At 41.7% G+C, this 23,172-nt stretch overlaps 1 protein-coding gene across 1 annotated transcript in view; it reads right to left on the bottom strand.

The window, feature by feature from the left end:
- Positions 1-23,172, bottom strand: part of M1AP (meiosis 1 associated protein) — a 92,188-nt gene that overhangs the window by 11,274 nt on the left and 57,742 nt on the right. Inside the window, exons 5-7 of the mRNA XM_006151200.3 lie at positions 15,493-15,666; positions 9,695-9,857; positions 8,923-9,064 (exon numbers count right to left, since the gene is read on the bottom strand). Of these exons, the coding sequence (XP_006151262.1) occupies positions 8,923-9,064; positions 9,695-9,857; positions 15,493-15,666 (479 nt within the window). The remainder of the gene's footprint in view (positions 1-8,922; positions 9,065-9,694; positions 9,858-15,492; positions 15,667-23,172) is intronic.

Below are 23,172 nucleotides of genomic sequence, written 5' to 3'. Positions count from 1 at the left end.
TCCGACATTGTAACCTCCTTCTGGTCTGTTTTTTTATTTTTTCTTCCTTCCTTCCTGCTTTTCCCCACCACCCCCTGGCACCTGACCTGCCATCACCCCACTCTCAGCTTAGATTCCTGGTCTTGACTCTTTGCCTGCATAATGAAGGACTTTCTGTTTCCCCACCCATTTGCACAGTCCAACCCGCTCATGGCCTGTGTACCTAGACTCCTGCTGGACACATCTTGGCTTGAATCCTGTCAGTGCTGTGGCCAATTAGGGCAGACATGGTTTGTAAAGCCCTGGAATGTGTCTCCGGAGACTCTGACATTTTAAGTAGGAAACTGAAAGACTTAGGTGGTATTTTCATTTCTTTTTCTAGTTCACACAGACATGACTTTGTAAGAGAAATGAGGATGTGGAAAGTGAGTCATTAGCTACATAACTGGGACTACACAGCATGATTTGAAACCATATTTTCCTGGCATTGGGTAGGTTCATCTCATAAGGACTTGGACAAGTTAATTTTATTTATTTATATATTTATTCCCTACCTCATTCCACAGAATAGTTATGCCAGTTTAGAAAAATGCAACAGCACAGAAATATAAAATACAGAATTGAGGCACTCAGGCAAAGGAAAAATAAGGGCAGGGCAACAATAGAGCCAGGATTACATAAGCTCACAGAAATACAAACCACCCACCCACTTTTGCTAGAAGATAATCAACATCTTCTCCTGATATAAAATCTGGGAGAAGCTGTCTTGTGGGTTCTTATTCAGTAGTAAATATTTTTCAGAGAACTCCGGTAATCAGTACGGCAATGAGTTTTGTGTGACCGTAGAGTGGGTTAGAGTTTGGGACATGGAGTCAGTTTCTCTGGGTTCAATTCTGGCTCCACCATTTGAATTTCCTCATCTATAAAAGAGGGATAATAATTCCTACCTCATTGGATGGTTACGGGGATAAAATAAATGAATAGGTGTAAAGTGTTTGGAACTGTGCAAGGCACACAGTAAGCGCCATGCATTGTTAATTTTTTAAATTAAAATTACATGTAATGACTATAAGACATTCAAGTTTGTTAAGTTGGAATGAATTTAATAATTCACACAGATACACAAATAGATATATATTATATATATATTATATATCAAAATAAAACATTTAGCTTTCTTATGGCCTGGATTACTCTAAAAGCGAAGTTTATAGGAATGGTGGACAAGACATAGTTTTTAGAAAAGACTGATCCATTAAGTGATCCTCTTCTGAGGGAAAGGAAGTAAAATACCCAGATAAAACAAAAAAATCCAAAAGAAAGAGAGAAAGATAAAACAGTTTTTGGTAAAAACCAGGAAATGAAATAACACTTAAGACTGCCGCTGACTAAGGTTTAGAGTATGTGCAATACGTAGTTTGAAGAGTTATACAACATTCCAGTTGCTAAGGACCGATGGGTTGGGCACTAGACACAAGGATTCAATGACAGCAGTGTGGACTTTGTTCAGAGGTACTGCTATAAAGGGGCGGAGGAAGGAAAAAGCATTGAACATACTGAGTGAACTCTACTTACGCTTGTCAGGAGATCCAGGAACTCGAAAATGAAAACGTTGTGAACCGGCCAACCGGCTGAGGGCAAATTAGAAAGTGTACTATATGTCTGGCCAGAGTGAAGTGGGAATAAGTGCACATTAAATGAGCGTTTACTTCTGCACCTGGGCGGGCTGGGGTGGCCAGTGGGCCGGTGCTATCTAGAATAACCACAGAAACCGGATAATACACAGAAACCAGAAAGGGAGCAGTTGCTGAGGCAAGGAGAACTAGAGGTAGCTGTCTCTGGGGAGGACAGACTCCAGAGACGTGAGGGTGTTACTCAGCTGCTTGTGCTCTGAGTGCATATACTGATTCTGGGCTAGGAGTGGGTGACGATGGTGCTGGGGAGGACTCAGAACTTAGGATTTCCACTTGCTGAGGCACTTGCTGGGGAGAGTGAAACCAGGAGATCTTTTGGCTGAGGCTTGTGGTGGAGAGGGTTGAGACCCAAGCCAATTTTTTTAAATTAAAAAAATAATTATTTTATTTACTTTTATTCATTTATCTTAATTTGACCAGAGAGGGACAGAGTGAGAGAGAGAGAAAGAGAAAGTGAGAAAGCAAGCCACCAGGTCTGGGACTCAAACTGCAGCCAGCCATGTGGGAGTCCAACGCCCTTAACCACCATGCCACCTGCTGGCTGCCCTGCACCAATTTTCTACTCAACACATTTACCAAATATTAGGGCTGTGAGGGGCATGGGGCAAAAACAGATAAGGAGATTGCCTCCAAAAAGTAGTGTTTTAGCAGACTTGGGAGACACTGATGAGGATTAGGATGCACACAGTACCCCAAGCTTTCAGTGGAAAATTCTTAAGGCCAGGCATAAAGCAAGAGTAGATTGCGCCTTACCAGGACTGTAGTCATTCTTTGACTCAGCACGGTTCCTGAGAGGAATAGGCTGATGAGCCATCACTCTATCTACCTGTGCAGGGAGGGGTGAGCCCTCTCTAGAGGAAGACTACAGCAACTTGAGTCACTACAATTTATTTACATACAATATATATCCTTAGTGAAATATATCCAGGTATGCTAAAAGTAAGATCACATTTGTAAAAACCAAGAGAAAAAAAAAGACAAAACAAACAAATCCATAGGTGACCCAAGTATTGGCATTAGTTAACAAGAACCTAAAAATAACTATGATTAGTGTGTTCACGAAAATAGGATATGGAACATTTCTCATTTTATTGGTAGAGAATTAGGTCTACCAATAAAATAAAATAGATAAAATTAGAAACCAATAGAAATTGTAGAATTACTAACAAATAACTATGTGCAAAATCATGTGCCAGACATGTATTAGGTGTTTGGCAAAAGCAATATTATTTAATCATCTTGAAAAACATGGTTGGGAGAAGCAGATGGCATGATGGTTATGTTGCTGAACTCCCACATAGTTGACCGCTGTTTGAGCCCTGGCCCTGGCAGCTTAAAACTCACACCGGGTATGTGTGCGTGTGAGCCCCAAATTGGTATAATGGCTATGTCACTGGATTCCCATGTATCCAGGTTCGACCGTGGTTCGAGTCCTGGACCCAGTGGCTTAAACTCACGCCGGGTGTGTGTGTGTGCATGCCCAAGATCCCGAGAGGAGAATGGAGGAGAAGGTATTGCAGCGTGGCCATTCCCCCTCACTTTCTGTCTCTCTGTCTCTGTTTTTCTGGCGAGCACATGTGCCCTATAGCAAAAACCTCTCCAAGAAAAAAATAAAAAGAAAAAAAAAGAAATCTGGAGAGAAGGAGAAGGGATTGCGGCATGGCCATCCCCCTTGGGGTGATTTCTCACTTTCTGTCTTTCTGTCTCTCTGGTGGGCACATGCACCCTATAGCAAACATCTCTCTCTCTCTCAAAAAAAAAAAAAAAAGGTATATTGGGAACCAGCAGATGGTGTAATGATTATGTCGCTGGACTTCCATGTAGTCAACCATGGTTGGAGTCCCGGACCTGATGGCTTAAAATTCACACCAGGCGTGTGTGTGCATGAATTGGTCACGCCGCAATCCCTTCTCCTCCATTCTCCTCTCGGGATCTTGGGCACGCACGCACACGCGCCCAGCGTGAGTTTTAAGCCACCGGGTCCGGGACACGAACCGCGGTCGACTACGTGGGAGTCCAGCGACATAGCCATTACGCTAACTGCTGGTTCCCAATGCCCGAAATCTTGAGAGGAGAATAGAGGAGAAGGGATTGCAGTGTGGCCATTCTCCTGGGGGGTAATTTCTCATTTTCTGTCTCTCTGGCGAGTGCACATGCCCTATAGCAAAAATCTCTTTCTAAAAAAGAGAAAACCCCTTGAGGTTTATCTTCTTGCCTCTATTTTACATGTGACAAGGACAAGAATTACTAATGTGTGTCTGTCATGCACCTTCTCTCCTCTTTCCTTCTCCACTCCACTTCTACTCATGCAAAAAGAAGTCCAGTCAGCTCTACTCCTGGATATTTTAAATCATAGAAATAGACAGGACTTGAGAGGAAGGGGCCATGTCAGAGAGGCTGGGTCAGATAAGAAAAAAGATTAATCTGGCACCAATGTACAAGGAAAATTAGAAGAGGGGGAGATAGAAACTAGAGGAGTTAGTTAGAAGTTACTGAAGTCTTGAGTACAAGCAGTGGGAAGAGGAAGGAAAGGGCAGTTACAACTCACGCTATGAGAGGACTGTGACTGTGACTACTGATGAAGTGGGTGTGCAGGCCGAGATGGCTGAAAACGACTGAGGTTTCAAGCCTGAGTGCCTAGATATTGGTGGTGCTGCTATTAACAGAAAGACAGAAGTTAGAATGAGAAGTTGGCCATAGGGGAAACATGATGATGAGAAACAGAAGGCCAGGAGCCAACTTGAAATCAGATTTTCAAAGAACAAGCAAAAAAGGTGTAAGAAAGAATACATAACCCAAGCGGAATGAAGAAGTGTGGCAAACTAGGAAGGCTAAAACTCTGAGTAAAATGTCACACAGTGGATCTGAAAAAAGTGTTGTTGAATGAAAAAGCTGAAGCTTGTGAAGAATTCTCCCCCTGGGACCAGCAGTTAGCGTAATGGCTATGTCGCTGGACTCCCATGTAGTCGAACGTGGTTCATGTCCCGGACCCGGGGGCTTAAACTCACGCCGGGCACGTGTGCATGCGTGCCCAGGATCCCAAGAAGAGAATGGTGGAGAAGGGATTGTGGCATGGCCATCCCCCCTGGGGGGTGATTTCTCACTTTCTGTCTCTCTGTCTCTTTCTGTCTGTCTGGTGAGTGCACTCGCCCTGTAGCAAAAACCTCTCAAAAAAAAAAAAAAAAAAAAAAAAAAAAAAAAAAAAAGAAAGAATTCTCCCCTCCATAACTCACTGTTATACAGGAGTTTTGCTACTTGGAGATGTCATGTGAAAAACAAGAAGGAAGCACCCTTTAAACACTATTTTGATTCTTTCTTTTCCAGCTCAGGAGTGCGACCCTGATTTGTTTCGTCTCTCTGGGAGATAGAAGCTAGGGAGATATGAGACAAATCAAGTATAGAGAACAATAGCACAAGAATGGTAAGGAGCCATTAGGTACCCAGCTACTTTAAGTGAGTTCAAGTTCAGTAAAGTACTGAAGCATGGGGTGAAAGCAATGGAAAATTAGCCTCGGTGCTGTAGTTTGTATTTATCTGGCTACACCCAAAGTAGGACATTTAGCAAAGAAGTTAACAGCTTTGCAGTCAACAGAACCAGGTTCTACTTGGCCACTTAGTAGCTGTGTGACCTTTGGTAAGTCTTCTCCATCTGTAGAAAAAGGGGTAACACCTCCCTACCTCCATGAGTAATGTGAGGATTAAATGGGGTAGAATATGCAAAGAATCTGGTCAAGTGACTACCACTTAGTAAATGCTTCAAAAAATAGATATCTATTAGTGATGAGTCAACTACATATTTGTGAATTCCTATGAGAAAGGAATAATAAAAAAGAGATCTCAGGGACCAGCAGTTGGCGTAATGGCTATGTCGCTGGACTCCCATGTAGTAGACTGTGGTTCGAGTCCCAGACCTGGTGGCTTAAAGTCATGCCAGGCACATGTGTGTGCCCAAGATCCCAAGAGGAGAATGGAGGAGAAGGGATTGCAGTGTGGTCATCCACCCTGGGGGGTGATTTCTCGCTTTCTGTCTCTTTGTCTCTCTCTGTCTTTCTGGCGAGCTCATGTGCCCTGTAGCAAAAACCTCTCCAAAAAAAATAAAAGAGATCTCTTTGTCCCTAGAACAGTGCCTGGCACATAGTGGTCTATAAATATTTGTCAAATAATTAAATAAATGAGTATTCTCAAACCTGAGTTCAGTAGTAGGGAAACATTGATGTCGTGTATGTAAATCACAATGGAAGAGAACACTTTCTCCTATCTTTTTTTTTATTTTTATTTTTTGTTCTTAATGAGAGAGACAGAGAGAAAGAGAGAGAGTGAGTGAGCATGTGGGAGAGAGAAAGATAGGTGTTTCTATTTTTGACAAAGATTTGTCAAGTCATAATTCTTCTTCCCAGACAGCTAGATCCATAGGCATGCACCTGGCCTGTTTAGGTTGGGCTGGGAACTGAACTCAGGCTTCCCACATGGTCCTGGCCATCACACAGCAGCACTCTCCTGCCTATGCCACTCTGGTTGGGCTTTCCAATTCTTATTTATTTATTTTAATTTGCTATAAGATGCATACACTCTCCAGAGAGATAGACAAAGGGAGGGAGAGAGAGAGAGAAAGTGAGAAGCACCTCTCTGAGGGGGATGACCACCCAGCAGTTTCCTTCACTGTCCTCTCAGGAGTTTGGGCAGGCACACACAAGTGCTCGGTGTGTTTCTCAAGCTTCTGGGTCTGGGACTCAACTGCACAGTGGGCCATGTGAGACCCAGCTGCCTTACCCACCACAGTACCTGGATTGCCCCCATTCTTATTTTTAATGACTGCATGTTGTTTCATTAGTTGATTAAATGATAGTTTCTATAACCTTTCTCCTATCTAGATCTAACAATTTCTGTATTTATGACATTTAGGTTGTTTCCAGTTTTTTTACCACAGAAAATAACCCTGAGAGGGACATGTGGTACATATATCTTTGTTCCGTTTTCTGTTTTCTTGAGCTACTTCCACAGCAAAAGTATTGAAGCTATCCTTTTATAGAAAATGTACCCTCTATAGCAGTATATTAAAATGCTGATATATGTCTAAAATATCATGTGTATAAAAATGTACAAAGGCCTTTTGGGGGAAATTCCTTCCAAGTGATGGATCCTCTTAGAGATTCTGAGGAGTTGGGTGGAATGAATAGTTGACTGAACTGGGGGCACTGACAGTCGAGATGGTTCTGTTGTCTCTGCTTTGCAGAAACAGGAGATGAGTGTTCGTCAGATAGGAAACAGGAACTCAGTGGGTGGACCAAAAAGGGAGTGTGGGCTTTGAAACAGGAAAAAAAGAAGCCTGCTTCTGATACTGAGAGAGACACATTTCTGGGCTATCCTGATCATCTGTCTCCTACCAGGTCAAACATTTATTCTATATCTGTCCTTGGCTTCTATTTACAGGTGTTTTGTTTTGTTTTCTAAGTATTGCATTAGTTTCATCTGTTTGCTTTTATTTTTTCCATTTCAGAGAATGACATCCATCTCATTCAAGCCAAAAACTAAGCAGTCATTGAACGTCCTCTTCCTCACTACCTATGTCCAATCCGTCACCAAGTTCTGTGGATTTTCACCCTAAAATACTTCTCTGTTGGTTTACTTTTCTCATTTTGACTTCTAACATTCTAGTCCAAGCCACTAGTATCTCTTACCTAGACTACTGCAATGCCCTCCTATCTCATTTTCTCATTTTTATTTTTGCTTCTACTAGTTCATTTTCAAATTTTTGCCCAAGTTGTATTTCAAAAACTTATAGAGATGTTATTTTTTATGATCCCATTCTCTACTTAATAAAGCCCAACATCTTATCTTTAACCTACAAAGGCTTATATGATTTGATCCCTGCTCATTTCTGCTGCTCCACTTTTTGCCTCTTCCCCTTACTCCAGATTTCAGTCCCATGGCCTTTCTGTTCTGGAATTTTCTCTTAGCAGTTTCCAGCCTTGGAGTCTCTGCACATGCCTTTCCCTGTGCCTGGATGGTCTTCCTGCCACCCCTCACCTGGATAATTCCCACCTACCTTGTACATCTCAGTTTAAATGATACTTCCACAGAGAGGCTCTCTTAGAGCAGTCTCTTCTTTTCCTTCATCAGCTTCTCACATTTAAGAAAACAGGTATTGGGACCAGCAGATGATGTAATGGTTATGTTGCTGGACTCCCATGTGGTTGACTGCAGTTTGAGTTGCAGACCGGCAGCTTAAAACTCATGCCGGGCGCCTGTGCATGTGTGTGCCCAAGATCCTGAGAGGAGAGTGGAGGAGAAGGGATTGTGGCAAGGCCATCTCCCCTGGGGGGCGATTTCTCGCTTTCTGTCTCTCTGTCTCAGCCGTGAGCACACATGCCTATAGAAAAAAAAATGAAACCAAAACCAAAAAACTCTCTCTCTAAAAAACCCCCAAAAAACAAAAAAGGAAAAAAAAAAAACAAAAAACAGGTGTTATTGCATCTTCTGTTAGTAAGTTTCTTGAGGTCATAGATAGTGTGTTATGTCATCGCTGAATTTCTGTCTAGGGCTTAGTGCAATGTTTGGCACCAGGTGCTCTTCATTTAAACAAAGCATAATGTCCAGCACAGTGCTAGGCAGGAGGAGGATTTAAAAATAGAGTTACTGGGTTGGCAAGAGAAGTGGTTAAGGCACTCAGCTCCCACATGGCCAACTTACGTTTGAGTCCCGGTCCTGGAAGCTTGCTTTCTCTCTCTCTGCTCAAATTTAAAAATAGTAAATAAAAATTAAATCACTAGTTCTTAAAAAACTAGTGACTTGTTATTTATTTATTATTGTTATTCAATGTGACCAAAGAGAGACGGAGAAGGAGAGGGAGAGAGGGAGCATGAGAAAGCAAGCTGCCAGGTCTGAGACTCAAACTGTGGTCAGCCACGTGGGAGTCTACATGCTTAACCACCACATCACCTGCCAGCCCCTCTTAAAAGAATAAAATATAGCTACTTGTGGAAATTTTCCTATTGCCATTTAAATTTAAGCTTACAAAACTGGGATTTTTCAGCTTATTGTTAAAAACACTGAAATCAGAAATTATTCTCTACAGCATGAAGCCAACAACGGAAAGTCCTATTTATTCCAAATTTCAAAGGATTTTCATTTTTCTTCATCCTCTTGAAGGCCGAGGCAGGCTGGGATTAGGGCAGGGTTGGTTAGCTGCTTTTCAGTTGTTGGTTCTTTAGCACTCCTCTTTTTTTTACCTGGGGACATGGGTACTCACCATCAGGCTGTGACACAAAGCATGGAAATGCTGCTGGTTTGTCTCCAGCTCATCCCAGTCTAGCTGCCAACAGCTTGTGGGTCTGAGGATGAACGGGAGTCCATACATCAAGGACTCGCAGACTCCACTAGATTTTAGAGCCCTGGGAACAGACAATGGCAGTGAAAGACTTCTCAGTGGTGTCTAGAACCTTGACCAGATGCACTTAAATTTAGCTTCAGTCTAAGATTGTACTGTGAAAGCTTTCAGACTAGTATTTGTGAATTATTCTTCTTTGTATGACCAGCATCTGGATGGTATCCGGCACACAGAAGACTTTCAAAGCTCAGAAACCAGGAAATAGCAAGGATCCATCGCTATCATTGCTAATTCTATCCTAGAGGGGTTTCCTGGAAGTAGGAATCTAGTACTTAAAGAAATGGGAGGGGACAGGGGTAGATCCTATATACCACTTGCTCCTTGAAGGTTGGCTCTCAGTTCGGATGTTTAACCGTAGTAGGTACTCAATAAACATTTACTGAAGGGGTAAACTTTTCTACTGATCTTGCTTTTCTCTGAGTCCACAGAATTTCTGGATTTGGAATCCTCATCGAGACCTCATTGTTGTACTGGAGTGCTTCTTTCACTATCTGTTCATTTGGCCTCCACATGCTGAGTAGCCTGACCTCGCCTTTTCCTGCACCCTCTGTAACTGTACCCTGAAACTGACGCTTGCCTGTCAGACACTTAGAGATACCATTTATCTCTGGGCTTTCTAGCTGTGGAACCATACTTGATCACTTGCAGCTTGTAGCGCGAGGCCGACGGCTGGGAAGCCATCTGGTAGAGTGTGCTGAAGTCTCCTTTGGGGTCATCCATTCTCGAGAAGCCGTCAGCTGTGCCTGGGAGCAGGGATGGGCTGAGGAGTCGCTCTTGGAGATCACATTTCAGGCACACTGCAATAAAAGTAGCATTGAGGAGGGAGTGTGGGTCCCGAGTCACCGCAGGCTATGCCATTAAGAGACATCTGCCCCCCTCCCCAAGTCTGTGTCTCTTATACCAAGGGGTGAGAGGAGGCAAAGGAGTGAAGAGAGAAAAGGGTGATCAATTTGGAAGGTGGAGGAGGTCTGCAATCTACAGTTTGTCTGTTGCTCTACAAAATAGTTAACTTATTTTCTGGGTCTGACATGATTTTTACTTGTTTTTCCTTTGCGCTGGCTGAACAGTTGTCTCACAGTGAGAGATCTGGCTCAGGATCCAGTCTGAGAGGAACATGCATCCTCTGTGAAGGAGGCAGCTAATGCCAAAATATGCAGAGGCCCTTTGGCAATCACAGAAGGAAATCTTGCCTCTGGTGCTTCCCTGTGGCTAGGCTTTGGCAAGACTGTAGGTCAGATGAAGGAAGAGCAGGAAAGCAGAAGTCAGAGTCAGCTGACTGCTACAGTCTCTCTGTGGGCTCTTCTAGGGACATTTGGGGGTGGGTGGAGGACGAGTAAGTTCCTGAAATAGTTTACTTTTTAATTCTCAAAAGAAACCTGAGTATAGGACCCTCTGGGCCTTGGAGCATCACTGTGATGCTCTAAGTACAACAGTACTAAAGAGGGCTTAGACTAAGTGTCAGTTATTCATGTAAGTATTAGACTCTTCTGTTTTAAGTTTCTGTTCTAGCTGTCACTGTCACTCGTCACAGTGTACAATGTTCTTTTTTTTTTCTTTTTTTGGAGAGGTTTTTGCTATAGGGCACGTGCGCTTGACAGACAGACAGAGAGAGACAGAGAGATAGAAAGTGAGAAATCACCCCCCCTCCCAGAGGGGATGGCCACGCCGCAATCCCTTCTCCTCCATTCTCCTCTTGGGATCTTGGACACGCACACACACGCGCCTGGCGTAAGTTTAAGCCACTGGGTCCGGGACTCGAACCGCGGTCGACTATGTGGGAGTCCAGCGACATAGCCATTACGCTAACTGCTTGTCCCTACAGTGTACAATGTTCTATTGCACTAGGCTTGAACCCTGATATTACAAAGTTTTTCAATAAAATGTATACTTGGTTCAAAAACTGGCTAACAAACTTGCAAATACACAAATATTGAGTACTTGAGAGAAGGCCAATAGTTGATAGGGATTGGTGAAATGACTGTACTAATTGCAACATGATGTAAAAACAAAAGTAAAAGTAACATAGAAAAAAACTGAGTGGCAGAATAGGTGCTAGATCCAGCTGGTTCTTCTGGGCCCAGTAAGTAAATCTTAGATACTCATATTGAATGAGATGGCTCTTGGCTTGGTATGTCCCAGAGCCCAGGAAGTCAGGAGGAGGAACTTCGCCTATGACTTAAGCTTCTCCTCATTTCTCTGTGCCTGACTTCTCTCTGGGCCCTGGGTGTCAGGACTAGATGGCTGTGCTCATCTGGCTGAGGTCCTCAATGCTGGTTGCCTTAAGAATCATCTAGGAAACTGTTTTCAGTTTATTTATTGAGAGAGAGGAAGAGAGAGAGAAGAAGTTCACAATAGGGCCACAATCCATCCTCAACCAATCAGGATCACAGGGAGACGTCAGTACATGAGCCCTGGGTCCCTGGGTTCTTCCCAGTGGCTTCAGCATCATGGGTGTTACGTTACTGCGGCAGCACCGCGGCTAGCCATTGAAGGGGACTTCAAAAGTACTAATGTCTGGGACCTACCCTAGACCAACTAAATCAGGATCTCAGGGGGTGGAGTCTATATATCTACATATCTATATCTATCTATCTATCTATCTATCTATCTATCTATCTATCTATCTATCCTCACAGACTCTGCTAGATTTTAGAGCCCTGGGAACAGACAATGGCAGTGAAAGACTTCTCAGTGGTATCTAGAACCTTGACCAGATACACTTAAATTCAGCTTCAGTTTAAGACTGTACCATGAAAGCTTTCAGACTAGGATCTGTGAATTACTCATCTTTGTATGACCAGCACCTAGATAGTATCTGGTACACAGAAGATTTTCAAAGCTCAGGAACCTGTTCATGGGCCCTGTGGTAGGAACTAGAAGTAGCAAGTATCCTTCGCCATTATTGCTAATTCTTCCCTAGAGGAGGTTTCCTGGAAGTAGGAAGCTAGTGCTTAAAGAAATGTGAGGGGTCAGGGGTAGGTCTTATATACCAAAAATTATATATATTTAATTTTCCAGAGGGTGTGTGCCAGAGAGATATAAAGACAGAGAGGGAGCGGGAGAAAGCACCCCACCCCACACATGGGGAATGGTCCTACTCTAATCCCTTCGTGTCCATTTCTCCCTCATTTCGGAATGTGGGGCACACAGGTACATGTACCTGGCATGTATTTCAAGCTGCTGTGATCAACCATATGAGATACATGTCTTAACAACTAGGCTATTGGCTGGACTGAGATACTAGTATTTATAAAAATTTCCTCATGTGATTCTTTTTATTTAGTTTTAAAAAATATTTTATTTAACTTTCTTCCCTTCTTTCTTTCTCTTTCTCTTTCTTTCTTCCTTTCTGACCAGAGAGGGAGAGGGAGGGAGAGTGAGAGAGAGAGTGCGAAAACAAGCAAGCCACCAGGTCTGAGACTTGAACCGTGATTGGCCATATGGGAGTCCAGTGCCCTTAACCACCACGCCACCTGTGGGCTCCTCTTTTGTTTTTTCTTTTCTTTTCTTTTTTGAGAGACTTTTGCTATAGGGTACATGTACTCACTGGACAGAAAGAGACAGAGAGACAGAATCACCTCCAGGGCTGAATGTCAGGCCACATTCCTTTCTCCTTTATTCTCCTTTTGGGATTTTGGGCATGCAAGCGCATGTGCCTGCATGAATTTTAAGCCACCAGGTCCAGCATTCGAACCGCAGTCGACTATGTGAGAGTCCAGTGACGTAATCATTCCGCCATCTGCTGGTCCCAGAACTTCAGATTTCTGAGAAATGATTATAGATGAAGAAACATTCTGGCTCTGACCCTGGTGCTGAAAGGCTTGGAATGAGGGAGAAAAAGCTGGAGAACTTCTGGTCAGCACCACGGGCAAAGTTCCTGGCCCAGCTCTCCTAATGAAAGAAGTGATTCTCCAGCTACTTGGTTCAAATTGTTTAGCATTTGAACATGGGGCAGGTTAGTGTAGTTTATAAAGGTCTGGGCTCTGGGCAGATAGGCCTGGGTTTGATAAATATCCTGGGGCCAGGTGTGGTCAAATGTACAAAATATAGATTTCTGACCCTAGGCGTTCAGAGTGGGCCTTGGAGGGGCCAGCAGGTGTTGTGGTGACTGGATTCCCACAAGGCCAACTGTGATTCAAGTCCTGGACCTGGTGGCTTGCTTCCTCACTTTCTTTCTCTGGTGAGTGCATGTGCCCTATAGCAAAAACAAACAAACAAACAAACAAACAAACAAAGAGTAGGTCTTGGAGTTGTTTGGTTTCAAGTCTTGCTATTGATTTACTGTACAGCATCGGGAAAGTGTTTCTTTTCTTTTTTTTTTTAATTTCAACACACTGATTTCATTTATTTATTTAAAGAATTATTTCATTCCATTTTGTTCATTCATTCATTCGTTTATTTTAATTTGACCAGAAAGACACAGAGAGAGAGAGAGAAAAGTGAGAAAGCAAGCCGGTAGGTCCAGGACTTGAACCATGGTCAGCCACGTGGGAGTGTCCAGCCCATTAACCACCATACCACTTGCTGGTCCCGATTTAAATCTCAGTTTTTTTTAAAAAAAATCTGTAAAATAGTGGTAATATTGTGTTTAATTAATTTTGAAACACTTTTTTTTTTCATATACTAGTATGTCTGTATGTGTCATACAATTACCGCTGACTGGGCAGACACTCTTAGCCTTTACTTACTGCTCTCTCCCTAAAAGAGCTTGAATTCTCAAGGATAAATAATACTTCTCAATGACAAGAATGCAAAGTGTCATGTTTCACTGGTAATATTTTCTTTCTTAGTGATATATAAAATAGTGATGTATCTTAAAATTGATAGCATCTTAAGGAGCCAGCAGGTGATGTGGTGGTTAAGGGCCCTGGGCTTCCATATGGCCGACGGTGGTTTGAGTCCCGGATCTGGTGGCTTACTTTCTCACTTTCTCTCTCTCTCCCCATCTCTCTCTCATTCTGTCCCTATCTCGTCAAAATAAAATAAATAAGTAAATAAATAAAATTGAATAATTCTAAAAAAAATGGATGACAGATTCGATGATATACTGCAAGAGTTCATGGTGTCATGTGAAGATAAGATTAAATGATGTGAAGAAGTGGGTTAAAATGGTGCTTGGCACAGAAGGAGGGGTTAATAATGCTATCTATAAACTGGCTACTGTATAAAGGCACCAGCTACCTTAAATAGTGGAAAATAGATGAGTGAACTCCAAAGGAGAGGGTACAGAGAAACTAGTCCTATCAGCCTTGGGCAAAAAAGATGGAAAGAAGATCCTGGGCAAAATATCTTCCACCAAAGGAAAGACAGGGTAAAATCAAACTGAGTTATTAAAAGAAACTTGTGTCCTAGGAAGAGATGGGGTAGGAGGAAGAAACTCAATAGCTACCACTAGAAAGAAAAGACCTTGGAGGAAACTCAAGCAACACACCTCCCTCCCAAAAAGAAAAAATCCAGTTTGAAAATGGGCAAATAAGCTAAATGGAAAACTCTCTAAGAAAGACAAGCATATGGCCAAAATGGATATGAAAAAATGTTTATCTCTTATCATAGAGGAAATGTAGATCAAAACCACAATGAAATACTATCTAACCCCAGTCAGAATATGATAAAAAAATAAAGAAAAAATACTGCGAAGGCTGTGGTGAAAAGGGAACCCTCCTACACTGTTTATGGGATTGTAAATTGGTACAGCTGCTATGGAAAACAATATGGAGGTTCTTCAAAAACCTATAAATAGAATTATCATATGACTCAGTAATCTCACTCCTTTTAAAAAATGTAGTATAGTCAATTCTTTATTAGTGAGGTGTCTAAGACTTGGCCCTGAAACTAAGTAGCCCTTGCAGATTGGGCTTAATTAGGCTCATCTTTCTAACCATGGTCATTTTCTAGAACTTTACTTTTTAGTTTTCGTGCTAAATTGGACAGCCTTGCTCAATTTCTAAGCCTCAACTGCTCTGTTTTCTTTCTTTTTTCCTTCCTTCCTTCCTTCCTTCCTTCCTTCCTTCCTTCCTTCCTTCCTTCCTCTCTCTCTCTCTCTCTCTCTCTCTCTCTTTCTTTCTCTCTTTTATTGTTTGGTTTTTAAAAATGTTTATTTCATGAGTGAGAGAGAAAGATAGAAAGACAGGCACCCCAGCATGGTCTTTACACCACAATCTACCCCCAACCTCAACCAGCCCGCATCATAGATATGCATACACATGTACTAAGCATATACAGAAAGACCTTGGGACGTTAACCTGGAGCCTTCCCATGTGGATCCAGCATTGCAGAGTGTCTCATTGTTGCTGTGTCACTAGCTGGCCCAACTACTTTGTGGTATCAGTAGTAACGCCAATACAATTTACTATATTACTTATCAATCTAGAGTTCTAATCCTAGACAAGGATAATTATAGCTTATCTGATCTATCTTTTGAAGGTTGTGTACTTGTATTATCTCTGAGTCCGGAAACGTTGTTGAAACACTGTGAAGGAAGAAGAAGATGGATATGTTCTTGGTCTGTTCCACTGTTATGTAGCCAGGCTTTGAAAAAAATCTCCATGCTGACAACATCATTGTCTATACTCTGAAGGTCAATTTCAGTTCCCAGTAGAGAATTTTCTGTAGAAGGAAGGAAAATAGTGGTTAAAGTGTTTAACTGTTTAATCATAAATTTAAAAAAATGTAAAATTTTAAATGCACCCATCCATCTTTGACCCGTTGATTATATTGGGTTGTTGGGAAAGTCATGATGTATTTTCCAAATACAAATGCAAAAATACATCATGACTTTCCCAGTGACCTGAAACTTCTAGATATCTAGCTTACAGACATTCTTGGACAGATCATAAGACATATACAAAGATGTTCAGTAGAGCATTGTTGTAACAAATAATCATTAACTGTTTAGGAAGTAATTCAAATGCCCATCAGGAGGGGGATATTTATTTCTTTTTAAAATAATTTTTTACTTTAACTTTATTTATTTGATTTATTTTAATTTGGCCAGAGAGGGACAGAGTGAGAGAGAAAGAAAGAGGAAAGTGAGAAAGCAAGCCACTTTGTCCGGGACTTGAACTGTGGTTGGCCATGTGGGAGTCCTACACCCTTAACCAGCACACCACTTGTTGGCCAATAGAAGGATATTTAAATAAATTATGGCACACTCTAATTATGGAATATTATGCAACTGTTAACATAGTAAAGATAAATGTATTAACAGGGAAAGTTAGGAGATAGTGAAAAAGGAAGTTGTGTAACAGATAAAATATGATCCCACTGATGTAAAAAATAAAACTACCTGCCTAAGTATATACATATGTATGTAAATGCATTTTACAAAGGTCTAGAAGGATACCACCAAATTATTAACAGGGAACAGGAAATAAAAATGGAGCAGCGTTCTGAGATACTGTCCCTTTTTACTATTCATACTTCTGTACCATTTGAATTGAATTGTGCTCATATATTTCTTGAGTGTAAAAAAATCCTAGAATATACAAATAACCAAAAATTATAAAGCAATACAAGTTACTTACTTAGTAAACAGGGGGGACTTCAGTTTTATGTTGTTGTTTTATAGTGAAAATGTTTTCAGTGATTACTTCTGTTATTAAAAACAAATTTAAAAAAACTAGAGAAGAAAGATGAAGTCTTAGGCTCTACCTTATGATACAGATTATACAAATTAATCACTGGCATACTGTAATTTACAAGCATGGTTAGCATGGACTAGTGGAGTGTGATTTAACTCCAAAACCAAATGAATGGAATTTGGTAGGTGGGCTAACGAAGTTTTGCTAGTGTACTTCTGGGTTTAGGCAACGCTAGCTCAAGAATTAGAGTCTGGGTCTGCAAAAAAAGATTGTCAGTGAAAGCCAAATATTAGGTGTGGAGGAAACACAGAGGAAATGAGGAAAGAGATGGAAAGAAATCGAAGAGGATCCCGGCTTTCTTTGCTTCATCATGCAAGACTCTCTGAAATACTTTTACAAAGGGCCTAAGAGAAGCCAGTTGCTCCAATGAATTAGCTTCTGTATATGAGTCACGGATGCCAGTGAGAAGGCTGGTTTATTTCTAGAACGACATTCCTGAGGACAAGCCTGCAGAGGTGGCAGACTCTCCACAGGGAACAAAGGGGCTTCAGTCCAACGTGTCGGTTCCAACACAGGGGAGTGTGGTGAGAGTTAGATGACTTCATGTCCTATTTAATGACAGCCTGTGGCTGAAAGAAGGCACTGAATAATGCACTTCTCTATGATCAGAATGATTAACATTCTACCACTTTCCATGAATAGTGATGAGAATCCATTAGCTTACTAGTCATTTCATTCATTCCATCAGCTATAAATATATATACATATATATGTTTGTGTATGTGTGTGTGTGTGTATAACTCTTTCCTCTTCTCCCTTAAGGAGTTTATAAAGCAACATTATCTTCCCCCTCGCTCCCCTTTTTATAACAGAAAAAGGGAGAATGAGAGGGAAAGGGAGAGACATTTTTTAACATGTCGGTGATGCTCCCACTCTAGCCTCTCAGTTAGCTAGGGCCACAAGTGTGCACCACCAAGCCTGACCTATTCAGGTTGGCACCAAACCTGGGCCTCCCATGTGACCTCAACTTCCATATGGCAGATGCGTCCTGCTTGCACCACCATAGCTGAGCTGTGTGACACTATTCTTAAACAGTCCTCAAACTCTCAAATCATCCACTTCATTATGCTTTAGGGTACTATAGTGGTAAATATAAAGTCATTGACAAAGATTTCTTGTAAATAAAGAGAAATGTCTTTTATATATGTATGTATGTATTTACTTACTTAGTTTTGGCTATAGGGTACATGCATTTACCAGAGAGAGAGAGAAAATAAAAGAGAGAGAGAGAGAAAGTGAGAAATCACCCTCCAATGGGGATGGCTATGTGACAATCTCTTCTCCATTCTCCTCTCGGAATCTTGGGCGTATATGCATATGTGCATGATTCTCAAGCCCCCAGGTCTGGGACTTGAACTATACTGTCAACCATGTGGGAACCAGTCGTCTTAAATACTATGCCACTTGCTGGCTTAAAAGTCTTCTTTTATTTTTTTAAAAAATAATTATTTATTTATTGAATTCCATTTGTTATTATTATTTTTTAATCCAACCAGACAGACAGAGAGAGAGAGAGAGAGAGAGAGAGAGGGAAAGCAAGCTGCCAGGTCTGAGGCTTGAACCACGGTCAGCTATGTGGGTATCCAGTGCCTTTAACCACTTTGCCACCTGCTGGCCCCAAAAGTCTTATTTTAAAAATAATGTGAGTCTTATTTTATCCACAGGCTCAACAAGAAGTAATTTAATTTTTGTGAGCCTAGATCCTGGACTTTGACTTGTGTAACAAGCAAGGAAATGACTGAGCAGCTTCTCTCTGGTAAGACAAAATATCTATGGCAGCACAAGAGGGCAGTTACAGAACTAAAGGAATGGAACTGAGCAGAGGAGCTCAGAAAGTAGAGAGGATAAAATTATCTAGAATTTCAACAATAGAATTTTATAGAAAGAGAAATAAATGTTTCTCCTTTTTTTTCCCAGGGAAAGGATAGAATTAAAAAATCCTACCATGGGCAATGGAATACGAAGCAAAGTCATCTCCTACAAACAATCTGAAAATAAGAAAAATATGGATTTCCTCAGATGGTTACATTATAAAACCAACACAGGGTGATGAGGTCAACAACAAAATATTTATCTTAAGAAGGGAGAGTGGCTTGTTGACCAAGAGCAAAAGTTGGCTATAGTTTTTTGATGGAATCAAAATCCATAGAATGGCTGTGTCTAGAGTAGAGGGTTGGCCAGAAGTGGAGCAACAGGGTCACATGTTGGCAGTGCCCATCCTAACGTGCTCAGAGAAGGTGGACTGACTGCATTCCAGTGGCAGGGATGTGTTTGTCAAGTCTCTGCTCTTCTAGGTAATTCGATTATGATGGTTTTGGCTTTCCTAAAACTTGAGTTTGGGAACGTGAATGTGTCTCTGAGAGAGTGTTGACAAAATCAGCTTTCTGATCCTGCAAGGCTCAAGAATCAAGCCCAAATCAATGAACCTCTAAGAAAAATGTCATGCCATTAGATTCTCCTGGTAGTGAACCTGGCAGCCACTCTTCCCTGCTGATGTTTTCCCCATTCTTCCTAACTTTTTTTTTTTTTAATTTTTAAAGAAAAGTTTTAAAACATTTAACTTTATTTATTTGTTCATTTCAATTTGACCGGGGGAGGGGGAGTGAGAAAGCAAGCCACCAGGTCCAGGACTCAAACCATGATCGGCCATGTGGGAGTCCAGCATCCTTAACCACCATGCCACCTATCAGCCTCCTTCCTAACTTCTTACCTTATATGTTTCTGGGAGTCACAGAGCACAGTGTCTTCCTAAAAATATTCTCTAATAACCTTCATAGAAGCTGTGCTTCAAGTTTGGGCCTTCAGTTTTGCAGTCGCAGAAGGCAGTAAGCAACCTCTCTGGGACAGACTCGCATTACCCAAAGAAAAGACTAATGTGTACACAGAACATTTTAGAACTTTGGAGCTTCTTTCCATTTTCCCTGTCACTGGTCCTGACAATCATTTTCTATGCCAGGATAATGGCAGTAGATTTTTAGCCATCCTTGAAAAAACTCATTTTCTTCCCCTCCAATGCTTCATAGATACTACTACCAGTTAATATTTCTGAAACATGGTTACATTAGGTCCCTCCATTGCTAAAAAGCAGATTCTGCCTTGTTGCTGTCACACACTTATCCTGTACCAATTGGTACTACTCATAGTCCTCAAATGCCCTTCACTTCCCTCCCTCTGGATAGCTCATATTCCTTCTTATTTCTGTCTGTTGAGATCCTATATTCCCATCTTCCAAGACTGAGCTCAAATGCCAACTCTTTCATGGAGTCTGCCCTTCATCTACTGTATTTCCACTTGCAGTGCAGTTCACATTACATTCTGCCTTGGTACTGCTCTTACTTGGAAATATGTTTGATCTCTCCCATTTAAATGTAGGCTCCTCAAGGATGGAACTTAATTCTCTTTGGGGACCGGCGAGTGGTGTGGTGATTAAGGTGCTTGGACTTCCACATGGTCCAGTGTGGTTCAAGTCTGGGACCTGGCAGTTTGCTTTCTCTCTTTCCCACTCTCTCTGGTGAATTAAGATAGTAATAATAATAATAATAAATACAGTAAATAATTATTTAAAAAAGAAATTATTTTTTTTCACTCACAGCCTCCCTGTCCCTAGCTCAGGGCCTTACACAGAGCTGAAGCTTAGCTGAAGCTGTTGAGTTGAACAATTGCTTCCCCCTCCTCAGCTGTCATGACTTTTTCCTGTAAGTCTTCTGCTTCGGCTAAGTTAGTCTCCTTGCCACATGACTTCCTTCCTTCCTTCCTTAGTGCTTTTATTACTCTGTCAATCCATGGCCCGCACCTCCTCTAGAACTCAACTTCAGACTGACTTTGTCCAGGAATTTATGCTCAATTACATCCTCCTTTATCTGAGTTTAATTAGCACTGGTTGGGTACCTGTGCGCTTCTTTTGGGCAATATATATTTTTTTAAATTACTTATTTATTTATCCATTCATTTATTTATTTTATTGTTTTAATTTGGCCAGAGTTAGATACAGAGAGAGAGAGGGAAAGTGAGAAAGCAAGCAACCAGGTCCAGGACTTGAACTGTGGTCGACCATGTGGGAGTGTCCAGCGCGCTTAGCTGAAGCTGTTGAGTTGAACAATTGCTTCCCCCTCCTCAGCTGTCATGACTTTTTCCTGTAAGTCTTCTGCTTCGGCTAAGTTAGTCTCCTTGCCACATGACTTCCTTCCTTCCTTCCTTAGTGCTTTTATTACTCTGTCAATCCATGGCCCGCACCTCCTCTAGAACTCAACTTCAGACTGACTTTGTCCAGGAATTTATGCTCAATTACATCCTCCTTTATCTGAGTTTAATTAGCACTGGTTGGGTACCTGTGCGCTTCTTTTGGGCAATATATATTTTTTTAAATTACTTATTTATTTATCCATTCATTTATTTATTTTATTGTTTTAATTTGGCCAGAGTTAGATACAGAGAGAGAGAGGGAAAGTGAGAAAGCAAGCAACCAGGTCCAGGACTTGAACTGTGGTCGACCATGTGGGAGTGTCCAGCGCCTTAACCACCATGCCACCCGCTGGTCCCGTTTTTGGGCAATATTAACCATACTTGCTAATTTGTTTCTTTGGAATGACTTTCTCTTACTGAGAGTTTATGAAAGGCAGTAGGAATTAGTAGAAAGACCAGGGTTTGAGCCATGGCTTGAAAGTAGTTAGCTATGTGGCTTGGGGCAAAGTGGGGAGAGTGCACACTATTTGTTGGTTATAGTGAAGCATTAAAAAGTGAGGTGATATTATTTTCTTCCTTCTCTCTCATCAACAAAATGATGAACTCTTACAGGATAAGAAGATACTTTCTTTTTTTAAACTTTTTTCCTGGTTTCTTCCCTTGGTCACTGCTCTCTCTCCACCATTGTCCATGAGTCATCAAGTACTGTGTTCCTCACAAACATAAGTAACTGTGCTACGCCTGGAGTTGGAGAAGAGATGTCTCACGTGTCAGATGTTGAAGAGCAGGCTGCTCCCCCCACCCTGGCAGGAGAGCAAGACCCGTGCACCAATGAGACGAGGTCACACTGACCGTGAGTAATAGAAAGGTTATAGGATGAAGCTGCAGCTCTGAGGGTGTGGGTGGTTAGGACTGATACGGAAGGCCTGGTTGGTAACAGCTGAAGCGGCAGCCTGAATGACTTTCAGGTTTTGGACTTGTTCTGCCCCCCTGTGGCAATAAGTGGTGACATCCTTTACTAAATTCTAAGCTTTTCTGGAAAGGCCGGAAAACAATGGGAAAAACTAAGAAAGGCAAATGATTGAAAATCACGCAATGCCTGAAACAGGCCCTTTTCAAAAGAACCCTAAAATGGGGTTACAAATATAAAGTCTGTTTAAAATAGAGGACTTTTGTGGACAGTGGTTAATTTGCGAAAATATGTGACTTCTAGATGTATATAGAAATGTATTTTTGTGATTTAAAAAAAATGATGCTAATGAGAGTATTTATATATGAAAATATTATTTGTTTATTATCATTGGTTTTTATTGTTGTTAATATTTGATATTAATTTTTTTTGGAGAGGTTTTCGCTATAGGGTGTGTGTGCTCATCAGAGAGACAGAGACAGAAAGTGAGAAATCACCCCCAACCCCCGGGGGATGGCCACGCCACAGTCTCTTCTCCTCCATTCTCCTCTTGGGATCTTGGTCACGCACGCACACGTGCCCAGCCTGAGTTTAAGCCACTGGGACCGGGACTCAAACCATGGTCTATTACATGGGAGTCCAACGACATAGCCATTACACTAACTGCTGGTTCCAATATTTGATATTTAAATATTATAGGGTAGTATGAGGTTAACAAAATTATATATATTTCTTAAAACTAGTTTAAAAAGATTAGAGAGGGACCAGCAGCTGGTGCAATGGCTATGTTGCTGGACTCCCACGTAGTGGACCACAGTTTGAGTCCCAGACCCAGTGGCTTAAACTCACACTGGGCGTGTGTGCGTGCATGCCCAAGATTCCGAAAGGAGAATGGCGGTGCGGCCATTCCCCTGGGGGTCGATTTCTTGCTTTCTGTCTCTCTGTCTTCCTGGCAAGGGCATGCGCCCTATAGCAAAAATCTCTCAAAAAAATAAGATTAGAGAAATTATATGATGTTAGTTGTTTTTATTATATATAGTGTTTAAAGATAATTATTTAATTTGTGATTAATACTATATTAGTATAATTAGTTTTATTAATTATTAATCATATTATCATTTGCTATTTTATTATTATTTTAATAGACTGGGGAATTAGACACCTTAGGAAAGGTTATTAAGATTGTAATTTTGGGCCTCTCCGGTGCTGGGTGTGTCCCGCGCTCGGCGCCAACGCGGGCCGGCAACACGGACCAGCTGAGGTCGCCGTCCTTCCTTTCTCTGGCCAGGTGGGCAAACGGGAGGTGGTGCTGGGTCACGTGCACATTCACGCACTCAGGGCTGGAGCGTGGCCGCCGGGCCAGCGCGTGGCCGCCGGGCC

Source organism: Tupaia chinensis, unplaced genomic scaffold (genome assembly GCF_000334495.1).
Source record: "Tupaia chinensis unplaced genomic scaffold, TupChi_1.0 Scaffold000316_1, whole genome shotgun sequence".
Lineage (NCBI taxonomy): Eukaryota > Metazoa > Chordata > Mammalia > Scandentia > Tupaiidae > Tupaia > Tupaia belangeri.
Note: the sequence above shows the minus strand (reverse complement) of the source record. Positions and strands in the feature narration are given on the sequence as shown.